Raw genomic sequence first — 23,571 nt, forward strand, 5'->3', positions numbered from 1 at the left:
CCGCATCATGATACATCATGTATACATTATTAAGGAGGCTCATTCATCTTGCCAGAAGAGTGATTTGAGCCTCCTGGCGAGTGAACGCTCATGTATATATCACTTATACATTATTAAGGAGGTTTCATTCATCTTGCCAGAAGAGTGATTTGAGCCTCCTGCGAGTGTGAACGCTCATGAAGTTAGAGCTGTTTCAAACCTCGCGCTAGCATTCCAAAAGAATTTGGTAATCAAGGACATTCTTGATTCCACCTTTTGGAGGAGCAACTCAGTATTCGTCTCCTCTCCTCATTGCGCTCCGTATACGTTATGTAACGTTCGCTTTACTTCGATAAAGCAAGCTGATAAGTTGACGGCCGGCAAGCTGCTTATTGCACATCAAACAACTTATGTCTCTGGTCGGCATAAGAAGGGCAATTTAGACGTGAGGAAGCTTTTGGAGGGGTGCTCGACGTCCTATAAGTAGAGACATTCTCCAGGACGCTCGGCAAGCACCTTGCGGAAGACGAAAGCCATACGTCTTCCTTTAGTGTTCACACTCTTCAGGAGCAGCGTGCGGCTCTCCATGGAGACTCGCATGAGGACGTCCCTTAAAAATATTCAATGTCATACGCAAAACGCGGTTCGTCATAACATGAGATGTTGGCAAGGTCGCTCGCCAGGACGCCTCTTGGCGGGCCTTGCATGCATCAAGGCGCTCAACGAGTTCCTCTCTGAAACGTCGTTCAGAAGACTTGGTGTTCTCTGCTCAGACACACTCGTAGCTGGACGCTTTTGAGGACGCTCGGCAGGAAGCTTTTGAGGACGCTCAGCGGACGCTTTCCAGCACGCTTTTTGAGGACGCTCAGCAGGACGCTTTTGTGGACATTCGCCAGGACGCTTCGGTGGAAGCTCGGCAGGACGCTAGCGAGGGACGCTCGCCAGGACGCTAGCGAGGACGCTCGCCAGGACGCTAGCGAGGACGCTCGCAGAAGGCGCTTTTGAAGACTGCTCGGGCATCCTACACGTCATGACGCTCGGTAGAGCACTTGCCAGGACGTTCTTCAGAACGATAGGCGTCCTACGCCATCAAATGACGTTCGGCAGGATTCCTGCAAGAACGCTCTTCAAGACGGCGTCGTCGAAGTAGAGGAAGGAGTTTGGTCTCGTCAAGATGTTCTACTTCGCTTTCTACGAAGGGAGCGTTCAATAGAATCCATCACTTGATGAATTCCAGGAAAACTGTAAGCAGATTTCGGTGTCATAAAACGCCTCGTCTGCTTTCGGGATTGCGCTGCCGAAGGGGAACATTAAGGTCCTTCCTGTCGTAAGCCCATTCTCTAATCAGGAATCCTGCCCCTTCCTCGATTTCTGCGGGAATCGGAAAACTATATGCTCGAATTCCTGGATTACTTTCTGTCATGTAAATGGGTTAGTTCTCATTGACAAAGATCTCATACATTTTATCGCTTAAGCGGATAAGTAAACCAATTTCGGAAGAGCTCTCATTCATTTTCAGAACCGAACGTGGACAGTCGTTTTCCTTTCTTTCTCTCTTCCTCGTCCAGGAAAGATGTAGTAGAGAATTCGATGTTCAAATTACTACAATACTTACGTAGTTTATCTTTGCGTCATTTTGCTAACGCATGGGTCGAGTCATATACGCATATCGGTATTTACCTCTGCGGATAGAAGCCGAAAGAACTGTTTGTTCTAATGTATTTATTTGACACTCCCTTCAACCTTCCAAGAGTTTTCGGAGTAAGAACAACTCTTCAGGTATTGTTACGACAACACCAACTCAGTTCTGTATTTAGCGAATTCTGTTTCGTTTAAATAGGCCTGCTTGAGAGTGTCCTTTTGCTCGATAATATCACCTATTTCCTTCGTCGGGAAAGGGAGTAGCTGCAACTCAGGCAGAATAGTATTCTGTTCTCCATTGAAGCTTTCCTTCGAGGAAGACTTCTCCTTCACTCTTTTGATAGAGATCGAAGGTGTCGATCTCCAATCCTTATTTTTGTTTTCTTTAAGGAAAGAATTGAGGATGGAGATCGTTGTTCAGAATACTATAAATATATACGTATATTAACTGCGACATGATTCTACTAAGCAGTTGAATTGTCCGAGGGGTAGGCGCATATCCTAGTTATTCTAACGGATTGCGACTTAGACGAGAAGTATTCTAATTGAACTGCAACATCAACTCAGCTTCTGTATTTAGCGAATTTTGTTTCGTTTTTAAATATGCCTGCTTGAGAGTTTGTTTGGCTCGATAATTTCATACCTATCCCTTCGTAAACGGAGTAGCTGGCAACTCAGGCATATAGGTGCGAGACGATGATCAAGGCTGCTGTTACTGTGAGTGTGATCTACGCAGTACCGGCTAGCTCGGTGTCATGCGCGGGTTGGTTTACGTCTCTCTCCCTTGCGGGAATGGCTTAAACCGTCTCTTTGCCCTACAATCATGGATTTTAGCCTCGGGTTGAGGAAATTTCTAGTAATCTTGAATGATCATACCTGCCGTTTACTTAGAAAATTTCAACAAGATATCTCTTATACTTGTTAGGTGCGGGTTTTACCGCACGGTAACATTCTGTACGAATCTACCGCGGCATAGCACTATAATAAGCTCTCCTGCTTATGCAAAGCGCAGCCTTATTTAGGGAAGGAAGCAGGCTGAGTGAGGGAATGGATGAGTTTGCTGGGGACCATTTCTCCTCGCTGGAGAAGCTTGTTTTCCCTGAATAAACAGCAATTCAGACCTCTACAAATTTTCCTCACGAAGAAATTGGAATAACATCAAAGATTTTGTAATTCTAATTTTCTCTCAACGGCTTGAGGATCACCTCAGGTGATAGCGAGAGGGTGCCAGACATCCGAACAGAGAACAGATGTTCTGGCACATTGTCTGAAAGAATTGGAAGCCAAATTAGTCGGCTTTCCAGTTCCTCGAAGGGTGAGGTTGGATCGAGTGGCCCAAATCATCTCGGATAAATTTCTCAGCTCTCTCATAGCTCGAGAAGAGAGAATTGGTTATGGGCTTGGGCACGGAACGTAACGATCCTCAATAGGTTCGTTAATCTAGTGCACGTCCGTGGGGGTCTTCTCGATCGAAGGCAACAACTACTGACGTCTGAGTAAATCCTCACTTAGAAGATGTCGAAAGTGAGGAGAGACTGAGGGAGTCCTTTCGTTAAGTTTTTCGTAATATTGAAGACGAAGGAGCTTCCTCTTAAGTTGTTCCCTTATTCATGATCCTAGAGGATTAGCTTTAGTCGCCACATGTGGGCCTCTAAGAGGTTGGATTCACAGAGGTCAGGTAATTCAGAGAAATTGTCCAAATAAGACCCTTCCCGGAGAATACTGGTTGTAATCAAACATCGTCACTTAGTGAAGTATCTAATATCTCTCCTCTCTGAGTCTGAAAGCGTTCAGACTATCGAGAAGCGATAAGATCTTCAAGATTAATGGCAGTCTCTTGGCCAAGGCAAAGCAGTGCTGCCTATTTTCAGTTTTCAATCGGAGGGGGGCGTTTCTGGAGATAGTGAAGGGAAATGACTGTTCCTCCACCTCGACCTCTGTGAATTTCGTTATGGTTCTATCTTTCCGTATGAAGTATGAGATAAGATAGAAGTCCTAACTGTTGTAGAATATGCAAATATGTTGTTGACGGCCTCTAGGCTCAGAGATTCGGTTCTGTCAAACAACAACGCTTCACGATCTTTGAGGTCTGTGGAGATCTTGTATTCTCTGGATCAAAGGTTCCGGCATGGAACTTAGACGTAGTCTGAGTTTCTGATGCCAAAAGAAAGCATTTCGAACCTATCCTTCTGCGAACTTAATACACGTGACCAGAAAGGCTAATATTCTAACCGCTCTAGTCACGGCAAGGAGGGTTAGTGAGGTTTTAGCCATCATCAGAGGTTTTGGCTTTAAAGGACATAATGCGGTCTGTCCGCTAAGCCTTCCGTTCTTGATAAGAACGAAAACCTGTCTGACCATTGACCCGAAGGCTTGGAGACCAAGGGTATGGCACAAATTATTGGGCAAGGGCATTAGAGAGTCCTGTGCCCTGTAGGGTCTCTCAAGTTTTATCTTTATAAAACTATAGAAAGTCAAGGTCATCAGACAATCTGCGGTGTTCCGTAAAAAGACAGAACTAGTTCATGTCCAAGAACACCCTGGCATGATAGCCAAGGAGTTCTTTTAAGAGGTCTCATTCATTATGTTTGCATAAAGATTTGAGATTTTTTCTTAATATCAATGCTCAAGAGGTGAGGGCGCGGCCTCTGGAAGCATTTCAACAGAGCATGATACTCAGTAACATCCTGAGTGCCACGCTTTTGCGAAGCAAACTCTGGGTTCGCTTCACACTCCCCCGACAAATCTGCGGGTGTTTCCGTAAAAAGACCAGACTGGTTCATGTCCAAGAACACCCCTGGCATTATAGCCAAGGAGTTCTTTAAGAGGTCCTCATTCATTATGTTTGCATAATAGATTTGAGATTTTTTCTTAATATGATGCTCAAGAGGTGAGGGCGCGGCCTCGGAAGCATTTCAACAGAGCATGACACTCAGTAACATCCTGAGTGCCACGCTTTAGCGAAGCAACTCTGTGTTCGCTTCACACTCCCGACGGGATGTGAAGACGACATTTCAGATCCGTAAGTCGCTAGGACCATACATATCCGTATATATTATTGGGTGCAAGAAGCAACACGAATCCTATCCTATAGAAAAGGGATAGGTGTGCTTTTAACTTTGAAGGGTTGGTCGCTTGAGGCGCGTTCCTTTTCTTTAGCCTAGAAGTTATGGAACTAACTTTGATAGGTTAGGTCAGGTGGTGGTTTTAGCTTCGGTGCCCTCAAAAGTATGGTCATATGGTCTAGTCACATTGTGGTCACGCCCCCCGTTGAACAGATCATCTAGAGCGCACCAGCATTACAGGTCTCTACCTCGCTGGCAACTCTAGTAACGCAGAAGCAGACTTTGGTGACAGTAATCACGAAGTCGGCTATGCTAAGGTCAGGAACCAAGATGTATATCATCTACTTAATTTAGTTTCCCAAAAACCTAAAATCCTATCTGTCTCCCACCATCCGGAAGGTTGGTGGGATTCAGCTATATATATCTGTGTCAGGTAAGTTTCATGAACAAAATGTTATTGTTATAATACAATTAAGTTTGTTCATACTTACCTGGCAGATATATATAATTAAAGTGCCCACCCACCTCCCCTCAGGAGACAGTGGCACTGATAAAATATGATAGAAAATGGGAATAGTTCCTGATATCCGCCTCCCAGCGGCGGGAATGGGTACTACCACCTGGCCGCCCACTGCGTGTGCCGCGAATTTTTAAATTCTGTCGGACTTCAGAAAATACAGCTATATATATATCTGCCAGGTAAGTATGAACAAACTTAATTGTATTATAACAATAACATATTTTATTATTAACCATGGGTCCCAAAGCTAAAGACAAAGCAGGTGATAAGAAAAAACCCAAGAAAATTATTTCGATGGAAGCAAAACATGAAATTATAGCAAAGCATGACGTGGCGTTCGTATTGCGATTTGCAAACGAGTATGGCGAAATCCTTCTACAATATCCACGATCATCAAGCAGAAGGAAGCTATAAAAACCTTCCAAAGGCATCACCATTATTTCTAAACTACGAACTGATTAAAAAATATAAATAAAAATTAGTTTAGCAATGTTATTTCATTTGTGTTTATTACGTAGTTATTCATGTACATACGTAAATAAAAAGAGAGCAAATCGTTCCCTGCCACCCTTCCCTACCTCCCTCCCCCTGCTGGCTCACGTCATCTTTCGTTGTGATAAGTAAAATTCCTTTCTTTTTTTTATTGTGTGTGTTATTACTACTCTACGTTTATTTTTTGTGTATAAATTGTGTATATTATATGTAATTTAGGTGTGGTTTCATAGCGCTAGAATGGATTAATACATATTACATTATTTTAAATGGGAAAAAATGCTTTGAGATACAACTGTTTTGATATACGACGATGGTAACGGAACAAATTAAATTCGTATGTCAAGGTTCCAGTTACTGGATAATGTCTCTCTTTGGATACTTCGATTTTGCCATATCTTGAGGGCTACAAGAACAGTTGATTACTATTTACGTATCATATAGACTAATTAAAGTAAACGTATCTTTAAATAGGCGTTATATTATTAGTATCAAACAAAACATTTACTGGCATGAGTCAGAGGCCGTTTAACGAAACGAACACTTCTCTGTCCTTAACTCGGAGCGTCGGAAGACGCCTCTCTCTCTCTCTCTCTCTGATCAAATTACTGGATAATGTCTCTCTCTGGATACTTGGAATTTGTGTTGTAATCTAACCAGAAACTTCGTTTTGTTATTATTACTGGAAACAAGCAATGATTTTTTCATTATTTGCGCTTTTGGACTGTTATATGTAAACTTTGCACACCGCAAGCTAGTATGTATTCATTTGCTCAGAAACTAGTTCCGCATATGAGGCGTCACTAAAAAACATAGAAAAATACGACATAAAAAGTGTCGAAAATCATCATAACCTAAAAATTTTTGTTGTAATCTAACCAGACACTTATTTTTATTAATACACTGTGCTAAACTATAAAGGATTTTTATCATAGTATGCGTTTTTTAAAAGCATCGTTAACTCGGAGCGTCGGAAGCGTCAGCGTCGTAACCTCGGAACAAGCGTCGTAACCCAGGACGGATTTTTCCATTGAATATTTAAGAAAAAGCGTCGTAACCTCGGAACGTCATAAGCCAGAACCGTCGTAACCCGGGGACCGCCTGTATTTCCATTTTAGGTGACGATTGTAGAGAAAACATGGTATAGAATCAGATTTGTTATTTTATTTATTTTGAACTTCTAGTTATCTTTACACAACCAGTATTTCATAAGATACCCTGTTGTTACAAAAGCTAGCCTATATGCAGATAGTTTTGTAGTTTAACAGTTGTCTTATACTACAGATATGAAATAAATTCATGAAAATTTGCATTAATGTTTAACCTAGTCTTATTTAAGGGGACCGTCCGCTGTGGCGGATGACATGTCAACTTGAAAAAATAAAAAATTGAGTTATTATTTGTATCTATGCAGAAACATGCCATGCATGCTTTCCAGAAGTTTCAGCCAATTATTTTTACAAATAATGAAGATATAGTGGTTTTTAAATGATGATGTCATCGTAACTGCGTTGTCTGTATGACTGAATTTGACAGGATTGTTTTTGCGTGTTTATTTTTGCATATATACAGCGATTTTTTCAGATTTTTTTTCAAAATTCTCATACATCTGGTAGCAATGCAACATAGTGTGAGAGGCCAGCTGCTCAGAGCGGTTATTTAAAGGCGAGACTCAGAGAATCACTCAGTTACGCCACAGACGTCAAAATAGTTGTACGCACTTATGCACTTTCGTTTGGTTACTAGCTATTTACGTTGTTTTTATAACTTCTTAGTGAACTTATAGCAGTGCCGAAGTTACCTAAGATCAAGAAGGCTACTCAGCAACTAAGGCTAGCAAAATTAGCGAAGGCCAGGAGTGTGCTGAAAGAAAAACATGAAAATTCATTGTTATCAGCTCCCCTCATTGTCTCATGTCGCGCCGTCAACATCATTGTCTCGTGTCATGCTTAGGGTAATACCACTTTTAGGGGGAGGACCAGGATCCTTGATGTAGAAATCAACAGTAAAAGTACAAGTAAAGTAATTATAATGTTGTTTTGACTTTTATAAGAAAAAAGGGAAAATTTACATAGCAATTCTTTGGGAGCTCATAACTCAAAAGCATATTTATTCGTATGTTGGTAGCCATTACTCGGTTATTTATTACTCAATTTTAGAGAGAAAGATATCATTGGAAAGAGGAATAAAAATACCATAATTCCTTGTGAGCCAATTTGTACTTTCTTTCTTTTTTTTTTTTTTTTTTTTTACAATTTTTTGCGTAGACAAAAAAATAAAAAAAAATTCATGAAAAAAAATAAAAAAATAAAGATTCTGTTCACACAAGATTATTCCGTATATAAAGTAGTTCTTATGGTATGATTTTCAATACAACTGATGTCATATCAGCGGAGAAATCGCTACCTAAAATTTTTTTTTTTAATTATAATTTTTGCTAATAAAACTAAAAGTTTTTGCTCAAATGACTTGAAATTTTGGTATGGTGAAGGTATTATATATATCTAAAACATATATGGAAATTATGTATTTTGTATAATAAAAAAAAATACACAACAAAGCGGACCGTCCCCTTAAAGGTCGTCTTATACACGGAAATATACAGTACCTTAAGCCAGGTTTTAAAGTTGATGGAGATGGAGTGGGAGGTGATGATGATGATGATGTCATAAGTTTAGGGATCCATAGATTTATTCATGTAAACTAATAATGATTGTTGGCTGTGTTAAGGTGTATTAACTAAGTTTGAAGCATTGTATCCATATGCATTTTTTTTTATTTGTTAATCTACTTTATTTTATTTTCAGTTCTCTAGAATACGTGAAGAAGCTATTGGTTCCTATGTGTACGACTATGAAAATGGAACAGTTGTGCCTCCGGTGCTATGCATTTCACAGTATGCAAGTGGTCATGCATTTGTAAAGAATAACTCTTATATATTGAATGACAACATAACAACAAGTAAGATGATTATAGTACAGTGTTATAATTTTACTATGTATAAGAAAGCACAATCCGTTGCTTTATATGTAATTGCCTTTACCTGGTCAACTATTTCAAACTATAATTTTCTTGCAATCCATTGAATATATTAGAAAGGTCACTATCTCTTTAAAGGTTTTAACTCACTCTCTGGTCCTGAGTTCAGGTCTGCATGCCCTATCATTTTTATTTTACTCCTATGTATATTATATGTTTGGTAAATGTGGTATTTTATTGCCTTTTTGTTTTTTCTTTCCTAGTTTTGTCCATTGACATATTAGTAATGTCTTTTAAATGTGAAAAAAAGATTGAATTCAAACATTGAGGGATTGTCTTGGATCCTTGAAAGGAACTCATGTACAACATGTAATGACCATTGAAGACTGTTGAGTTAGATGAATCAAAATTTTCCCACTTGTATTTTTTGTCATATTAACATAATAAATGAAATTTTGTTCATGAAACTTACCTGTCAGATATATATATAGCTTGTAATTTTCTGAAGTCCGACAGAATTTTAAAAACTTCCGACAACACGCAGGTGGTCGGCCAGGTGGTTAGTACCCATTCCCGCCGCTGGGAGGCGGGTATCAGGAACCATTCCCATTTTCTATTCATAATTTTTCTGTCGCTGGTGCTGAAAACACCTGTTTTCAGTACCTCCGTCTTAGGATTTTGGAAACTTCATTGCCGCTAAGTATCCTAATTGTCTTTTGATTTATTTACTTGGATTTGTGGGATTTGTGGCTAGGCATACGCTATCTTAAATTGATTTGAATTTGATTCATTTTTGCATAAAATATCTGAATCTAGTTAGGCTAGTTTCAGACGGGGTTGTCTGCAAAGATAGGGTGTGGCTACCGAAAGCTTCGGTAGATCCGCACTTGGTATGTACGAGGGGTAATGGGTCTTGCCTTCTTTGTGAGATTTGTCATGTAAGGAGCTGTGAGAAACTTTGTCTATTCCGTAAGGAAAGAACGTATGATTCGTATGTACGCAATTAATCAGTAAACATGTCTAATTCCGTAAGGAAGACGTATGATTCGTATGTACGCAATTAATCAGTAACAAAAGTCAGGGTAGTGAACCTGCTAACCTTCCTGTAGACTTTATTTTGCCTAACCCTGTAGTATGGCCTACGGGCTATGAATATGTCTACGAGAGGTGCTCGCTCTCCTTCATTGCTGTGAAGTGCTACTTCTGTAAATTGTTACTCCTAACCCTGCAGTGTTGCCTTCGGGCCCTAAGCAGTGTCTGTAGAGGAATTGCCCTTTCTCTGATACTCTTTCGATTCGTATCTTAGAATCGAAAGTGCTTGCTTTAGAGAGTAAAAGTGAAGTGCAGAAGTGCAGTGATACCCCTTGTGTAGTGGAGGGTGCGTCAGATCGGCCTCGTTTCGCCTCTAGGCCGGGACCTCTGCTTGACTCCCAGGACCCGGGGAGGGAGCATGTCGAAAGCCTAAGGAGGGTTACAAGGAACCCCCACCGATCTGGCGTGCCTTCGGCAGTTTCTGATGAAAATCCCCAGACTGCCAAAGTGCTGTGCGCGTGCACGAATCCTGAAAGATTGCTTCTCGTCCTCCGAAGCGTCCTCCCCATGCAGGGGTTGGAGCTTTCGGAAGGACTCGCGCCCTCTAAATAGAAGCTTTATAGAAGAGGACGCTTCACGTCCTCTCTCTCTCTCTCGTTATGCGTTTCAGTGAGAAGTAAGAAGGCGAACGTCGCCTGAACTCGTGTCCGTCTTTCCACCGAGAAATACGTAAGAGAAGTCATAGTAGCAGGAAGCTTTTGAGAGCGGACGCCCGGACGCTCGGATGGACTCCAGGCGCGCGCGGGGTGCACGCCAAGTGCGCGCCACCAAGTGGACGCCAGTGCGCGCCAGTGGACGCCGAGCGCGCTCCAGTGGACGACCGACGCGCTCCAGTGGACGCCGAGTGCACCAGCGCACGCCAGGTGAGGTGTGTCGCCTGGCTGAACGTTTCTGTTGAACTCTTCAAGCTCTTGTTTCAGATATGGGCCTAAAGAATGTTTATCTCTACCTCCGGTGATACCTTCTACCTCACCTGCAAAGAATGTGAAGAGGCAGTGCTTCGGAGGAAGTTTAAAGTGAACAGACAACTTCTTCTTCGAAACCCAGCAAGACATCGGGTTTCGTGAATTCAAGAGGTCTCTGTCAATTAATATTGCTTTTCGCATAGGTGGATGGAGTTAAGGAAAGCTCAAGGGAAGATCTTGTTTGCTCTACCGCAACCTTTGCCATTCTGCCAATAAATTTAAGTTGCCACTACCGCAGTCAAGACTTTGCGATAAGGCAGTTACGGGTTATGTAAGGCTCGATGTCCTGCACGTCAGGACTCTCGGCAACGTTCAGTGGGATTCTTGCAAAGGCACTCATCAAAAGGACGCTCTTCAGGAAAAGCGCAAAGACAGGACTTCCTTTGCCATACTGCCAATAAATTTTAAGCTTTAGCAGGCATTAGTTGTGATACGGAAGAGGAAGCTGGTTGGAGAGTTTCTTCCTCTTCCCAGGATAATTTTGCAAGCTTTTTAGCCCATCTGAAAGGGTTTTTCAGATGATAGATTTTGTTAGTTTCTAGTCGGGACTACGCTGCCTAATTGAACATCGTCGTTCTACCTGCCGTAAGCCCAGTCTCTTAACAGGATTCTTGCCCCTTCCTCGTTTGAGACGGGAATCGGAAAAATTAAATGCTTGACTCCCTGGATTACGTTTGTCAATTCAGTGACTTTCCCCCATTGACAATATACTTTCGTTTTGTCAAGTAAGTGGGTATCCCCTCATTGACAAAATATCTCTTTGTCCCGTAAATGGGTTAGTTCTCATTGACAAACATCTCATTAACTTGATATTGCGTAAGCGAATAAGCTCTTATTGACAAGATTCGGAAGAGCTCTCATTCGTCATTCGCAGACTCGTACAAGAAATAGACTTGTAGACTACGTCAATGAACGCTTATGTCCAGTAACATAAGAAGCTTGAGCTGACTGCTTCGATTCTCTTAAGTTTTGTTCATGAAACTTGCCTGTCAGATATGTATGTAACTGTATTTCCGAATTCAGCTATATATATGTCTGCCAGGTAAGTATGAACAAACTTTATTGTGATATAATTTCATATTTTGCCTTGCGTTATTTTACTTCTGGTTGGTTCAAGTCATATACGCTTGCTGTAGTTACCTCTTCGGATGGCAACCGAGAGGTCTATTGTCTATTTTAAGGACATTTAATCGTTACTCCCTGCAGCCTTCCAGGAGTTTCCGATTTATCTTTTACCGTTGTATGGTAGTGTTCTGACGACACAAACGCATCTATATATTTAGCGTTTTCTGTTTCGTTTAAATATACCAGCTTGAGAGTCTTTCTGCTCAAAAAAATAATGGACCTATTTCTTCGTAGAATAGGGTAGCTGGCAACCCAGACATAAAGTTAAGAGACGACGTTCGTAAGCTGCTGGCTGCTGCTGTCACGCTGTGTCTGTCCTCCAGTCCCAACTGAGCCAGTAACAGATCGGGCGCTGTCATGCGCGGTAGGTTACGTCTCTCTCTCCTGCGGGATTGACTGACTAACCGTATCTCTGTGCTGGCGGTTACGTCTCTCCTGCGGGATTGACTGACTAACTGTATCTCTGCCCTACAATCATGGACTTTAGCCTAAAATTGAGGGGATTTCTTACGTGAATGAATAAACGTTGCATTCGTTTTGCCTTACTATGTTCAACAGAGTTATCTCTTAATCCTTTCGGTGCTCGTTACCGCACGGTATAGAACTACGAGTCTACCGCAACATTGCACTTTTATATGCTCTCCTGCTTAGGCAAAGCGCAGCCTTATTAGGGAAGTAAGCATACTCGGGGAGGGAATGGATGAGCTTGCTGGGGACCATTTCCCTCCTGAAGAAGTTTGTTTCCCCGAATAGACTGCAATTCAGACCACAGTTTTTTCCTACCGGGAAACTGAAATATTATTCAAGATCTAGGAATGATTCTGAACATCTCTCAGTGCGTTTTATCACCTGAGGTGATAGAAAGAAGGTGCCGGACATCTGGATAGGGTTTCAGATGTCCTGGATCTTAATCTGAAAGAAGTAAAAGCGATTCGGTAGTCCCTCCAGTCCTCGTAACGAGTTTTTGGGTGGAACCAGTGTCCAGATCAACTCTGATATTCCACAGCTCTCTCATATCTTAAGAAGTATCTTCTCTCGGTCCCTGTTCGAGTTTACGAGAAAGCCTATTATAACAACAGGCGTAGAATGTAACGATCCTCTAGAGGTTCGTTACAGGATTGCAAAAGTCCGTACGAATCGTCTAGATCGACGGCAGCAACTATTGACTTCCGAGTGGAATCTTTCTTTAGAAGTAAGTTGAGAGTTGTGGAGACTTTAGGGACGCCCTTTCATTCTTCTCTTCGATATGTTGAGGACGAAGAGGCTTCTTCTTTTCTGCTCCCTTATTCTCGATCCGGGATCGGTACCATTACAAACGCCATCCTATGATATTGAACGGGGATGGATATTTAGTCTCTTTTCCCCTTTTTTCAATCGCTTAGGAAATGTAATAAGAGGATTTATGACGTCACAGGGAGCGACAATGACGCTGATCGCCCATGTTGGCCTTCAGGATCCTGGATTCACAGAGGTCACATACTTCCTAGTTCACTTTCCAAGGACCTTTTCCGAGAGAGTCGGTCTACTCTAACTCGAAAGGTACCTATAACTACCTATATACATCTCCGCTCTGAGTCTGACTACGTTCAGGCTATCGAGATGTTGACAGGAATAAGATTACCGTCTTCCATTTCCGTCTGAAGAATGGGATAAGCTGGCAGTCACAACTATTAAAGAATACGCAAATATGTTGTTGACGGCCTTTGGGCTCAGAGATTTGCGTCTGTCAAACAACAGCTATGCTAACAGGTGGAACCAAGATGTAAATCATCTGCATGCATTTGTTTCCCAAAATCCTTCTATTCTGTCCCTTCCCACCTCCAAAGGTGGGATTCAGCTATATATATATCTGACAGGTAAGTTTCATGAACAAAATGATATTGTTATGATACAATAAAGTTTGTTCATACTTACCTGGCAGATATATATATAGCTGTATTTTCTGAAGTCCGACAGAATTTTAAAAACTTCCGACACACGCAGTGGTCGGCCAGGTGGTTAGTACCCATTCCCGCCGCTGGGAGGCGGGTATCAGAAACCATTCCCATTTTCTATTCATAATTTTTATTTCCACTGTCCCCTGAGGGGAGGTGGGTGGGTACTTGATTATATATATCTGCCAGGTAAGTATGAACAAACTTTATTGTATCATAACAATATCATTTTTTTTATTTTAATACTCGCATAACAAATGGAAATTTATCAATTATAAATACTCACTGGGAAATAATGGATTTAATTATTTCAGAGATTGCCTTAGAATGTTATAATTCACTTCAAATTTATGGTAATTTTTTTTCTATTACCATTGCAGATTGCATTGATATCCCACCTTCAGAAGCAAATGCTACGGGCTGGAATGTAAAAGATTTCTTGGAAGAGAAGAATGTAACTTTTGACTTTGATTTGTTACTGAATACTGATTTTACTTTCAACTTACGCACCATAAAGCTTCGAGTCAACTTACCGTTTGATACACCAGAGTGTTACCACCTAACTGGGAAGGTAATGTTCCTGATTATGTTTTTTAAGACTTACCTGAGGTGTTTTTTTTTATCACAGAGCATTGATTCGTTTAACAGATTTTTGTTAGATGTGTCTTTTTACATATATATATTTTTTAATTCTGATCTTGTACTGTCCACAGGTCATTTTTAATAACCATGATCATGATGGCCAAATATTAGTCGAACTTGATGTTGCTGCTCGTGTGTTGGAGTGTGATGGGGCTATACATTTGGCATCGGAATCCAGTACCATAAAGGTAAGGAAATATTGGTTTGTGCAAACAGGTTACAATTTAAAGTAAGTTAGATACAGTTTATAGGTCCTTTGTATGGATAGCTGGAAAATTATTGTTAGTGTAATTGATCATTTTCATCTAAAAATGCTGTATCCTCTTCTTTTAGCATATAAACAGTTAAAAGTTTTCCTGATAATGGAGGTCCCTTGTCTCATCTGATACACCCCTTGCTTCACTGCTTAGTAGGAATGAAAATGAATCCTTTTCCCAACTTTTGTAAACTGGCTATGTTTATCATACTTGTAATGCTTTGTTTCCATCGCTACCATCATCCTCATCAGAATTTGACAGGATTTGGCATTTTTGTAAGTATTATATTAAGTGCATGTGGTAACTTGTGTATTTTTTTGATTGCTATTAATTCATGGCTATAGAGTTTGGGAGATATGTATATTTACCAATGAAGAAGTAATTGAGATATTTGGTGTCCAGAACTATGAACTTAAGGTTTTCAATGGTTAGGGCATTTGGTGATAAAGAAAGAGGACTAGGCACTCAGTTGGTGATTAGGAAATTAGAAGATGAGTTGGGAGGAACAGAATTTAATGGAAAAGAACAGAGAAATCTTGCACCAAATGGGGATTCAAAGTAGAAATTGCACAAGAGAAAAATTGGAGAGAATTTGTCACATGTCTCTCCCATAGTAAGGAAAACCAGATACTACTATAAATACAGTATAAAGGTTTGCTGAGAAGTGGGAATTGTGATAGTTGTTTGAGCTCCATTCTTTATGGAGGGTTCCTTAAGAAAGAGGAGTCATAGATGACTCCTCTGGAATGTGCTCTCTAAAGATTGCATTCCTAGTTCCAATGACTTAGTTGACAATGGGTAATGAGCTTCATAAGCTTTTAGCATTGTTGAGACATTTCACCTTGGAGACAAATTTCCTGAAGATATGGTATTATAGCATCACTTATTCAATCCTGTGCTGTTGTGTGTAAAGAGAGATGCTATGCCTAGTGAGAGCTCTCATAACTTGAAAAGGATGAACTTATTGGTGTCTCTTGATGCTATTGATACCATACCAAATAGGTCTGTCTTAAAACATCAGTTAAAGAAGCCGTAGAAATTTATTAGACTGAAATATGAAATTGAAGGTATCATGAATATGTAGTACTGCAGTATGCCATCTTTTTTCTGTTAAAACTATTCTCATCTCACAGATTTGGAGGGCAACAATGAACATTTTAAGCATCGTTGTTTGCATTAGTTCTCTCATCATGTGCGTCAGAGCACTTTATCGAGGAAATTTACTCATGCAGGTTAGTTATATCTCAGTGGATTGGTTACATTTTTATCAACACTTAGACAAAAAAGATATTGTCCACAGTAATTGTAAAACTAACAATTTTTTAACACTTTACAAGGATACTTTTGTTTTTGAATATGCTGTTCAGAAGTAGTTGATTCATTACATTTTTATCATTACAAAGACTACTAAGTTGTCTCCTGTAACTTTAAACACTCCCTTTTTTAACACCTTGCAAAGATATTGTTTGCTTTCGAATATTTTGTTAAGTCTTAGAACAGTTAACAGCACTTGGTCTTTATTTCATGTTGCAGGCAACTGCCGAGTTCTTTGTTCGATATGTTGGAAGGCCCCTAACAATAGATGAACGATGGGAATTTGTCAATATGTGGTATGTTCTGATATGTGTAAATGACTTGCTGATTATAGTGGGCTCTTTCCTCAAAGTTGGTTTGGAGAGCAAGGTATGTTCATCTTAGTTTCTTTTTTTCTGTTTTTCGTTTTGTTTTGTTTTTGGGAGTGAAATTACAAATTGGTGTGGTGCAATTTTTGTTAATATAAGTTTTTCCTTCATGAACATGTTTGTTTCCGTGAATGATAGATATTAGGTAGAGTCATATTGACTAATGGAAATATTTAAAGATTCCTTTTATCTGCTGTTTGATTCAAAGTTCATTGCTTTAGCTCTAAAAGGCTATTTGATTACATTTTTCTTAACAAAACATCTCTACATATTGTTTCTTCACAATACAGTAATATTTAGTCAAATATGAATTGAGGAAAATGATTGTAGAATGCAAATATGTCTTGGATATGGATCTTGCAAAAGAACAATGAAAATTTGCTTTTTTCATATAATTCTTGGATTGATGGGAACTTTAAAATCATCTTATAATGTTGCTTAAATTCAATTTATAATGTTGCTTCATTGCTAGAACTTCTCTCCTTATAAGTGCAGGTGCTATATTTATTTTTAAAAAACCATTTAGAATTAATAAAATCATCATAGACTATAGAAGTAAAAAGCGCATGGGCTTTTGGTTTTATTCTTATAATAAACAGTAAGATCAGTATGTAATGTAACAAGAGGTGTTTGGTCATAAGAACTTAAAATTTTAGATGTAGATTAACCTTCATTACAGATTTAACCAGGTCAAATGTTTGGGAAGTTTTGTTGAATTTTAAGATTCATCAGTAGTACATATGTAGAAAATTTAGGGTTTACCGAGTATTTAGGAGCGATAGTGATAAGCCTCAGTAATGCAGACTATTCTATGCATTCTCTATATATGAAAGTATAGTTGTAAGTCTTGTACAAAGAGTATACTTGTCCCTCTTTGTCTGGAAGGGAGTTTATAAGATGTTTCATATCTACTGGTTATCTGCCCTCTTCAAGATATGCAAAATCTGTGGATTTATTCCGTTTTATTAGTCAGTGTTGTAGCCTTTTCATAATGCAGAAATATGTACATTTTGCTTAGACAAAATAATTTTAGAAAATGTAATTTTAGTGTACATGTGTAGTCTGTGTTTGTAGTCTGTATCTTTTTAGTTTTCAGTATGTAGTATAACTTTTACCAACAAGGAAGGGCTTTTGTAGTCAAACATTTCAAATACTTGTAGTTGCCACTTGTCAGCTCACCATGAAAGTAATCCAACAGATTTTTCATGTTAAGAGATGCAGTGGGTTTTTTTTTTATCAGAGACCGTATTTCCGGATTACTGAGGCTTAGTGTGAAATGAAATTGCATGTTTGTGGTTTGCAGATGTTCCACCTAATTTCTTGGCGTCTCTCTTCTCCTCAGCTCTGTTTTAAGGAGGAAGAAGGGGTATGTATTTGCACTATAATAGTAATAAGATTTGGATTTGCTTTATTACGCTTTGTATGCCATTAATACCATTTAAGCCTTCATCCTTTATGGGTGGTTTTTTGACAGTTTCTACTAGTTGGTGGAGAGCACCTAACCTTATATTAGTTTGTTTTAATTTTTAATTTCAGTATATTTATTAATCGGTTTTTTGAGAGTTGCTACTACTAATTGGTGGAGAGCACTTAGCCATATATTAATGTTTTTATTTTTAGTTTAATATATTTTATTATTTGCTGGAGCGCCAGAGCTAATACTATAGATTTCATATTTTGATCAGCTTTTTCTGACTTAAATGCAGGATCCCCCATATTATTTTTAAATTAATGCATTTGGTGGTTGGGTTTTATTATAACTTAAACGTGGAAGCCTGTTTATGCCTTGTAAGCTTGATAGGTCGTAGTTTTTCCTGGAAGGGGCTTTGAAGTTAATTGTAAATAGTTGTGGGTCTTTCTCTTGCTTGTAGAAATTACTTAAATTTTGTACTTGCTTGGGCATTGATGTATGTACTACATATTTTTTGTTTATTTTTTGTGAAAACCAGTAATCAGACGGTAAGCTAATTTTTTTTATATAACTTGTCTTTATAACAATCTAGAACCTCAACTCATACACTGGATGCAAGATTTTTGCTATTTTTTATTCAAAGCACTGGTTAAGTTATTCCGCACAAAATGTAACTTGAAAATGTCCTGTTTATTTAGATGTATTGTACTTAGATCTGCAAGGAGGTAAAAATTCATTTGGTTCTATTGGAAAGAAAGTCATGAGATGGTGCACGGCCTCTTGGTGACATAAAACTTGTAAAGTAAGGTAGCAAAGGATGTTCAAAAACTATGTTTTTGTTTAATCGCAACCCCATTAATTGCTTATACAGTTGTATCAGCATTCATGTCCTGAATTATCCCTAGTTCAAGGGTTGTTTGTATAACAGACTTAGGTAGTAAGGTAGTCTCACTGTAAATAAGCCACCTTGAGTATCAGGTATCCACCAGTCATTCTTCCCAATTTTTATGAATTCGTAGTGTGTTAACAGCTGTTTCGATGTTGCCCCAGTGTGAATATTATTAATATTTTGTTATTACAACCCATTAATCATAGATAGCCATATTGCTTATGCCTAGTCAACTCCACCAAGTTTGCATTGCCAAGCTTATTCTTTTGTGCTTATTACTGTTGTCAAGATTTGTCATCATTCATACTAGGACCACCAAATGTTTTCCTCTTTTATTGGCATTGTGTCTTGTATGGGATAATTATTATTATTATTAATGCATTTTCACCTCGTATTGTTATTTCTATCAAATGCCTAGTATTTTGTGATTTTTTTTTGTTGTTGTTGTTGTTGTTGATATGCCTTTTATTCATTAGTGTAAGTATACATACAACAGTGTGCCTATGAGCTGTGTTGTGCTTCATCTGCTGGCGATTGACTGGATTCTGCAATTACTTTCAGATTTGTGTTGATCTTTGGGTCAGCATGTTAATCTGTGGGGGTTAGTTTTGTCTCTATCCATGCAGGTAGTGTACCTGAGTCTTAATTTGGCCACTGTTGTGGGGTTAGTTGGTCCTTTGAGGAAAAGGTACACCATCTTCTGGAGTCCTTTGGCAAGTTCCTTTTTTCATGTGTTTCTGATGGTTGAGTCTTGGCAAGTATTGCTATGCATCTGTCGTGTCTACAGAAGGTGGTTCCTCTTATGCATCCTTGTTAGAAGGTGGCTTCATTGTCTTCAGCTGTTAGGACCCTGTTTATCGAGCTGTCCTCACATTTTGTTGGTGAAGTGGAATGTTAGAATTGAAGCTAGGTTAAAATCCATGCAGAAGACCCTGGTGGGGATGGATGAAAATTAATAGGCAGGAAAAAATGCAGATCGCTGCAAACAGTCACTGCCTAGTCAAATTTGTAGGGAAGTGAATGAACCAGTAAAATTTTGATGCCATGCATGACGCACAGTTATGAAGACACAACATACTACCTGTAATGATCTAATTTGTTTTTCCAGTATTTCAGTTTCTGTAATATTTTACTAAAACTGTGCAAGATTTTATATATATGCAAGCACTTTAGTTCCTCTTGGTTTTCTTGTTTGTATTACAGTAGGTCACCAATATAACAGGTTGCATATCATACTTATAGGTATATTGGTGTGAAATGGAAATATCGATTTGAGGGTTTTCACCTCCAGATTAAGAGCTGAACTGTAACTTTTTTAATTTACATTGCTTTCAACTCTAAAAATTATGCTATTATGCTAAAGCTTTTGTTGTCCAGCAGTTCGTTCTAATAATACAACTTTTATCTGACTTTACAGGTACTACTGTTTGTTTATATAAATGAGACCCTTTATATTTAGTTCCATTTAGCAACTAAAGACAATGATGCCGATAAAATGCAATCAGTTGATTATTTTAAGATTGTAAACAAAACTGAATACAAATGGCATGATTGTTCTGTTCATATTTAGTAATACGATGATACAGTAACACCCGGAACTTACGCGATTTGATTTGCGTGAATTCACAATACATAGTGCAAACTTTTCATTGGCACCTAACTAATTATCATACGCGAGTTCTTCACAATAGCATGAACATTTGCGAATCCTCCAGAAGCACTGCAAAACCTTGCAAAAGTTTTTATGTTTAATTTATTATGTACATTTTTAAGTTTTAATGCTTTTCTGTATAAAATATTTATTAAAAATATATTATTTTTATATTTGTACATGCATAAATATGATACAAAGGTAATTACAGCACCTAAAGTTGGTGCATGTACATACTTTTATTAGATGCAATACCCACTTACAAAGTTCCTGCACTTTTCAAAGAAGTTTACGAAGTACGTACTAGTATACCACAATTAGTGTAAGTTTTCATGCTCTTAAGTGTAAAATCAGTACAGAGATTTTGTGTATGCTGTTTATATTTTTGAAAATAATACAAAGGCAGTACGTAATTCAGTGTTTTTCACTATATAAGAACTCCATGATCAACTATTAAAACATATCAGAACTGCTGTTCTGTGAAAATTACTTTCTTAACTTCGGAGAAAAATGCTGGCACAATCTGTGTGTACTATGTTACGTAATTACAGCACCTACAGTTAATGTACTTTCAGAAGATGTGATCCCATTCACACTTTTTAAAGATGATACCCCTCCAGAGCTTTACCTCACATGATGTATGTATTTCTCTCTCTCTCTCTCTCTCTCTCTCTCTTTCCTCTCCTCTTCTTCCTCTTCTCCTGTCTTCTCTTCTCTCCTTCTCTTCCTCCTCTCTCGTCTCTCTCTCTCTCTCTCTCTCCTCTCCTCTCTTCTCTCTCTCTCTCGCCTCTCTCTCTCTCTCTCTCTCTCTCTCTCTCTCTCTCTCTTTCATAGTTAGCTCTCACACTAGTTCATGATTTTAAATTGATTGAATTTAACTTCGCCCACTGCAAACATTACTTATGTAAATACATGTCTTCTTTATTTTATTGAATTGTGTGACTTCATTATGACTGGCTTATGAAGTTAACCTAGTGACGCATAGAAAACTTTTATTCTGACGGAAAAAGAAAATGGCATCCCATGACTTACGGGTAATGTTAGTATACGTAAGAAAGTGGATACGTATGTTCATAGTTATTATAACTATTTTTATGCCATCCAGTTATTTCTTTTTTAAGGATAATGTATTAAACTAACTTTTAAATCTAATTACAGTAGTTTTAATTTTATTTAAAAGTCAGCCTAATACTATGGGAGCATGATTAGAAGTAAGCACTTATTAGCGATTTTAGAGTCCGTGCCAAACTTGTGTGAAACCTCCCCTTGCATGAGGGGCTCTGGAACCTAACCTCGCGTAAGTTCGGGGTATTACTGTACATACAATATGATTACAGTAAAACAACAGTTTTATTAAAATCATTATTCTCAATACAACTATTGTTTGACTTAACCAGGCCAACAATCTCTCTCTCTCTCTCTCTCTGGACATTTCCTCCATTAACAAATTCCATTTTATAGAATTATGGATGAGACAATTTTAAACGTGTACCTACATAAACAACTGAATTGAGAAACCGCTAATTGCTGACGTCATATACTGTAACTATCGAGCGTTTACTAAGAGTTGCGTTAAAGGTGTCAAGTTGTTAAACCCTGCCAGTTCTCAGTGGTGGCTTCTATAAGTATAAATAAAAATTTTTATTCATCCTTCACACAATGGAGATCATAAGGAAGAATACCAGTAAATTAAAGCTGCAGATTATAGCTGAGGTGAGTACAGTAATACCCCAAACATACGCGAGGTTAGGTTCCAGGCACCCTCGTGTAAGGGGAAGTGTAGCGTAAGTTTGGCATGGTCTCAAAAAATGTTAAATGCTTACTTCTAGTTTGAACACTAAATATGACCCTAATGATGTTCCTTAAGTATTAAGTTAACCCTCTTACGCAGACTGGACGTATTTTACGTCGACATTTTTTGTCTCCCGTGTGCCGACTGGACGTATTTTACGTCGACTTACAAAAGTTTTTTTTTAAGTTCGCGGAAAAATACTTATAGGCCTACCAGCCTAAAACTTTTGAATCACGCGCCTTGGGGGATGCTGGGAGTTCACGGATCAAGGTGTTGTTTTGTTTACAATCGTTATGCAGGCGCGCAAGCGCGAATTTCTTTCTTACCGCACTAAAAAGTATCTGTGACACATCTCGGAAATTATTTCGTCACTTTGACATAATTTTTGTACCATTGTAAATTAGCCGTTACATGAAGTATTATATATGAAAATGTGTGCATTTTTATGTAGAATACAACAATAAAATACTCATGATTGTAGCTGTTATCAGTTTTGAGATATTTTCATATAAATAACGATAATTGCCAAAATTTCAACCTTCGGTCAACTTTGACTGCCGAAATGGTCGAAAAACGCAATTGTAAGCTAAAACTCTTATATTTTAGTAATATTCAATCATTTACCTTAATTTTGCAACTAATTGGAAGTCTCTAGCACAATATTTCGATTTATGGTGAATTTATGAAAATTTTTCCTTACGTCCGCGCGGTAACTCTTCCGAAAAAAATCATACATGGGATTGTGGTAATGTTTGCACCATTTTAAAATTAGCCGTTATATAAAGTTTTATATATGGAAATGTGTGCAATTTCATGCACAATACAACTAAAAACAACCCATGGTTGTAGCTTTTATCAGTTTTGAGATATTTTCATATAAATAACGATTATTGCCAAAATTTCAACCTTTGGTCAACTTTGACTCTACCGAAATGGTCGAAAAACGCAATTGTAAGCTAAAACGCTTATATTCTAGTAATATTCAAGCATTTACCTTCATTTTGCAACAAATTGGAAGTCTCTAGCACAATATTTCGATTTATGGTGAATTTATGAAAAAAATAACATTTTCTTTATGTCCGTGCGGTAACTCTTCCGAAAAAATCATACGTGCGATTGTGGTAATGTTTGCACCATTTTAAATTAGCCGTTACATAAAGTTTTATATATTAAAATGTGCGCAATTTCATTTAGAATACAACAAAAAATAATTGAAGGTTGTAGCTTTTCTCATTTTTGAAATATTTCCATATAAATCACGATAAATAGAAAAAAACCACATTCGGTCAACTTTGACTCTACCGAAATGGTCGAAAAACGCAATTGTAAGCTAAAACTCTTACAGTCTAGTAATATTCAGTCATTTATCTTCATCTTGAAACAAATTTGAAGTCTCTAGCAAAATATTTAGATTTATGGTAAATTAAAAAAAAAATCTTTCCTTCCTTCTGCGCG

At 38.4% G+C, this 23,571-nt stretch overlaps 1 protein-coding gene and 1 long non-coding RNA gene across 13 annotated transcripts in view; one reads left to right on the forward strand and one right to left on the reverse strand.

Moving 5' to 3' along the window:
- The window catches only part of LOC135225167 (mucolipin-3-like), a 150,484-nt gene that overhangs the window by 76,450 nt on the left and 50,463 nt on the right, over positions 1 to 23,571 (forward strand). For 10 of the 12 annotated variants that reach the window (XM_064264416.1, XM_064264413.1, XM_064264414.1 and 7 more), the window contains exons 5-10: positions 8,505 to 8,658; positions 14,173 to 14,363; positions 14,506 to 14,622; positions 15,825 to 15,923; positions 16,225 to 16,374; positions 17,677 to 17,739. In XM_064264416.1, coding sequence (XP_064120486.1) covers positions 8,505 to 8,658; positions 14,173 to 14,363; positions 14,506 to 14,622; positions 15,825 to 15,923; positions 16,225 to 16,374; positions 17,677 to 17,739 — 774 coding nt within the window. The remainder of the gene's footprint in view (positions 1 to 8,504; positions 8,659 to 14,172; positions 14,364 to 14,505; positions 14,623 to 15,824; positions 15,924 to 16,224; positions 16,375 to 17,676; positions 17,740 to 23,571) is intronic. The other 2 variants (XM_064264411.1, XM_064264412.1) reach the window with 2 other exon arrangements.
- The window catches only part of LOC135225169 (uncharacterized), a 134,464-nt gene that overhangs the window by 69,124 nt on the left and 41,769 nt on the right, over positions 1 to 23,571 (reverse strand). The gene's annotated exons all lie outside the window — the stretch shown is intronic.

Source organism: Macrobrachium nipponense, chromosome 13, assembly GCF_015104395.2.
Source record: "Macrobrachium nipponense isolate FS-2020 chromosome 13, ASM1510439v2, whole genome shotgun sequence".
In the NCBI taxonomy this organism is placed as follows: Eukaryota; Metazoa; Arthropoda; class Malacostraca; order Decapoda; family Palaemonidae; genus Macrobrachium; species Macrobrachium nipponense.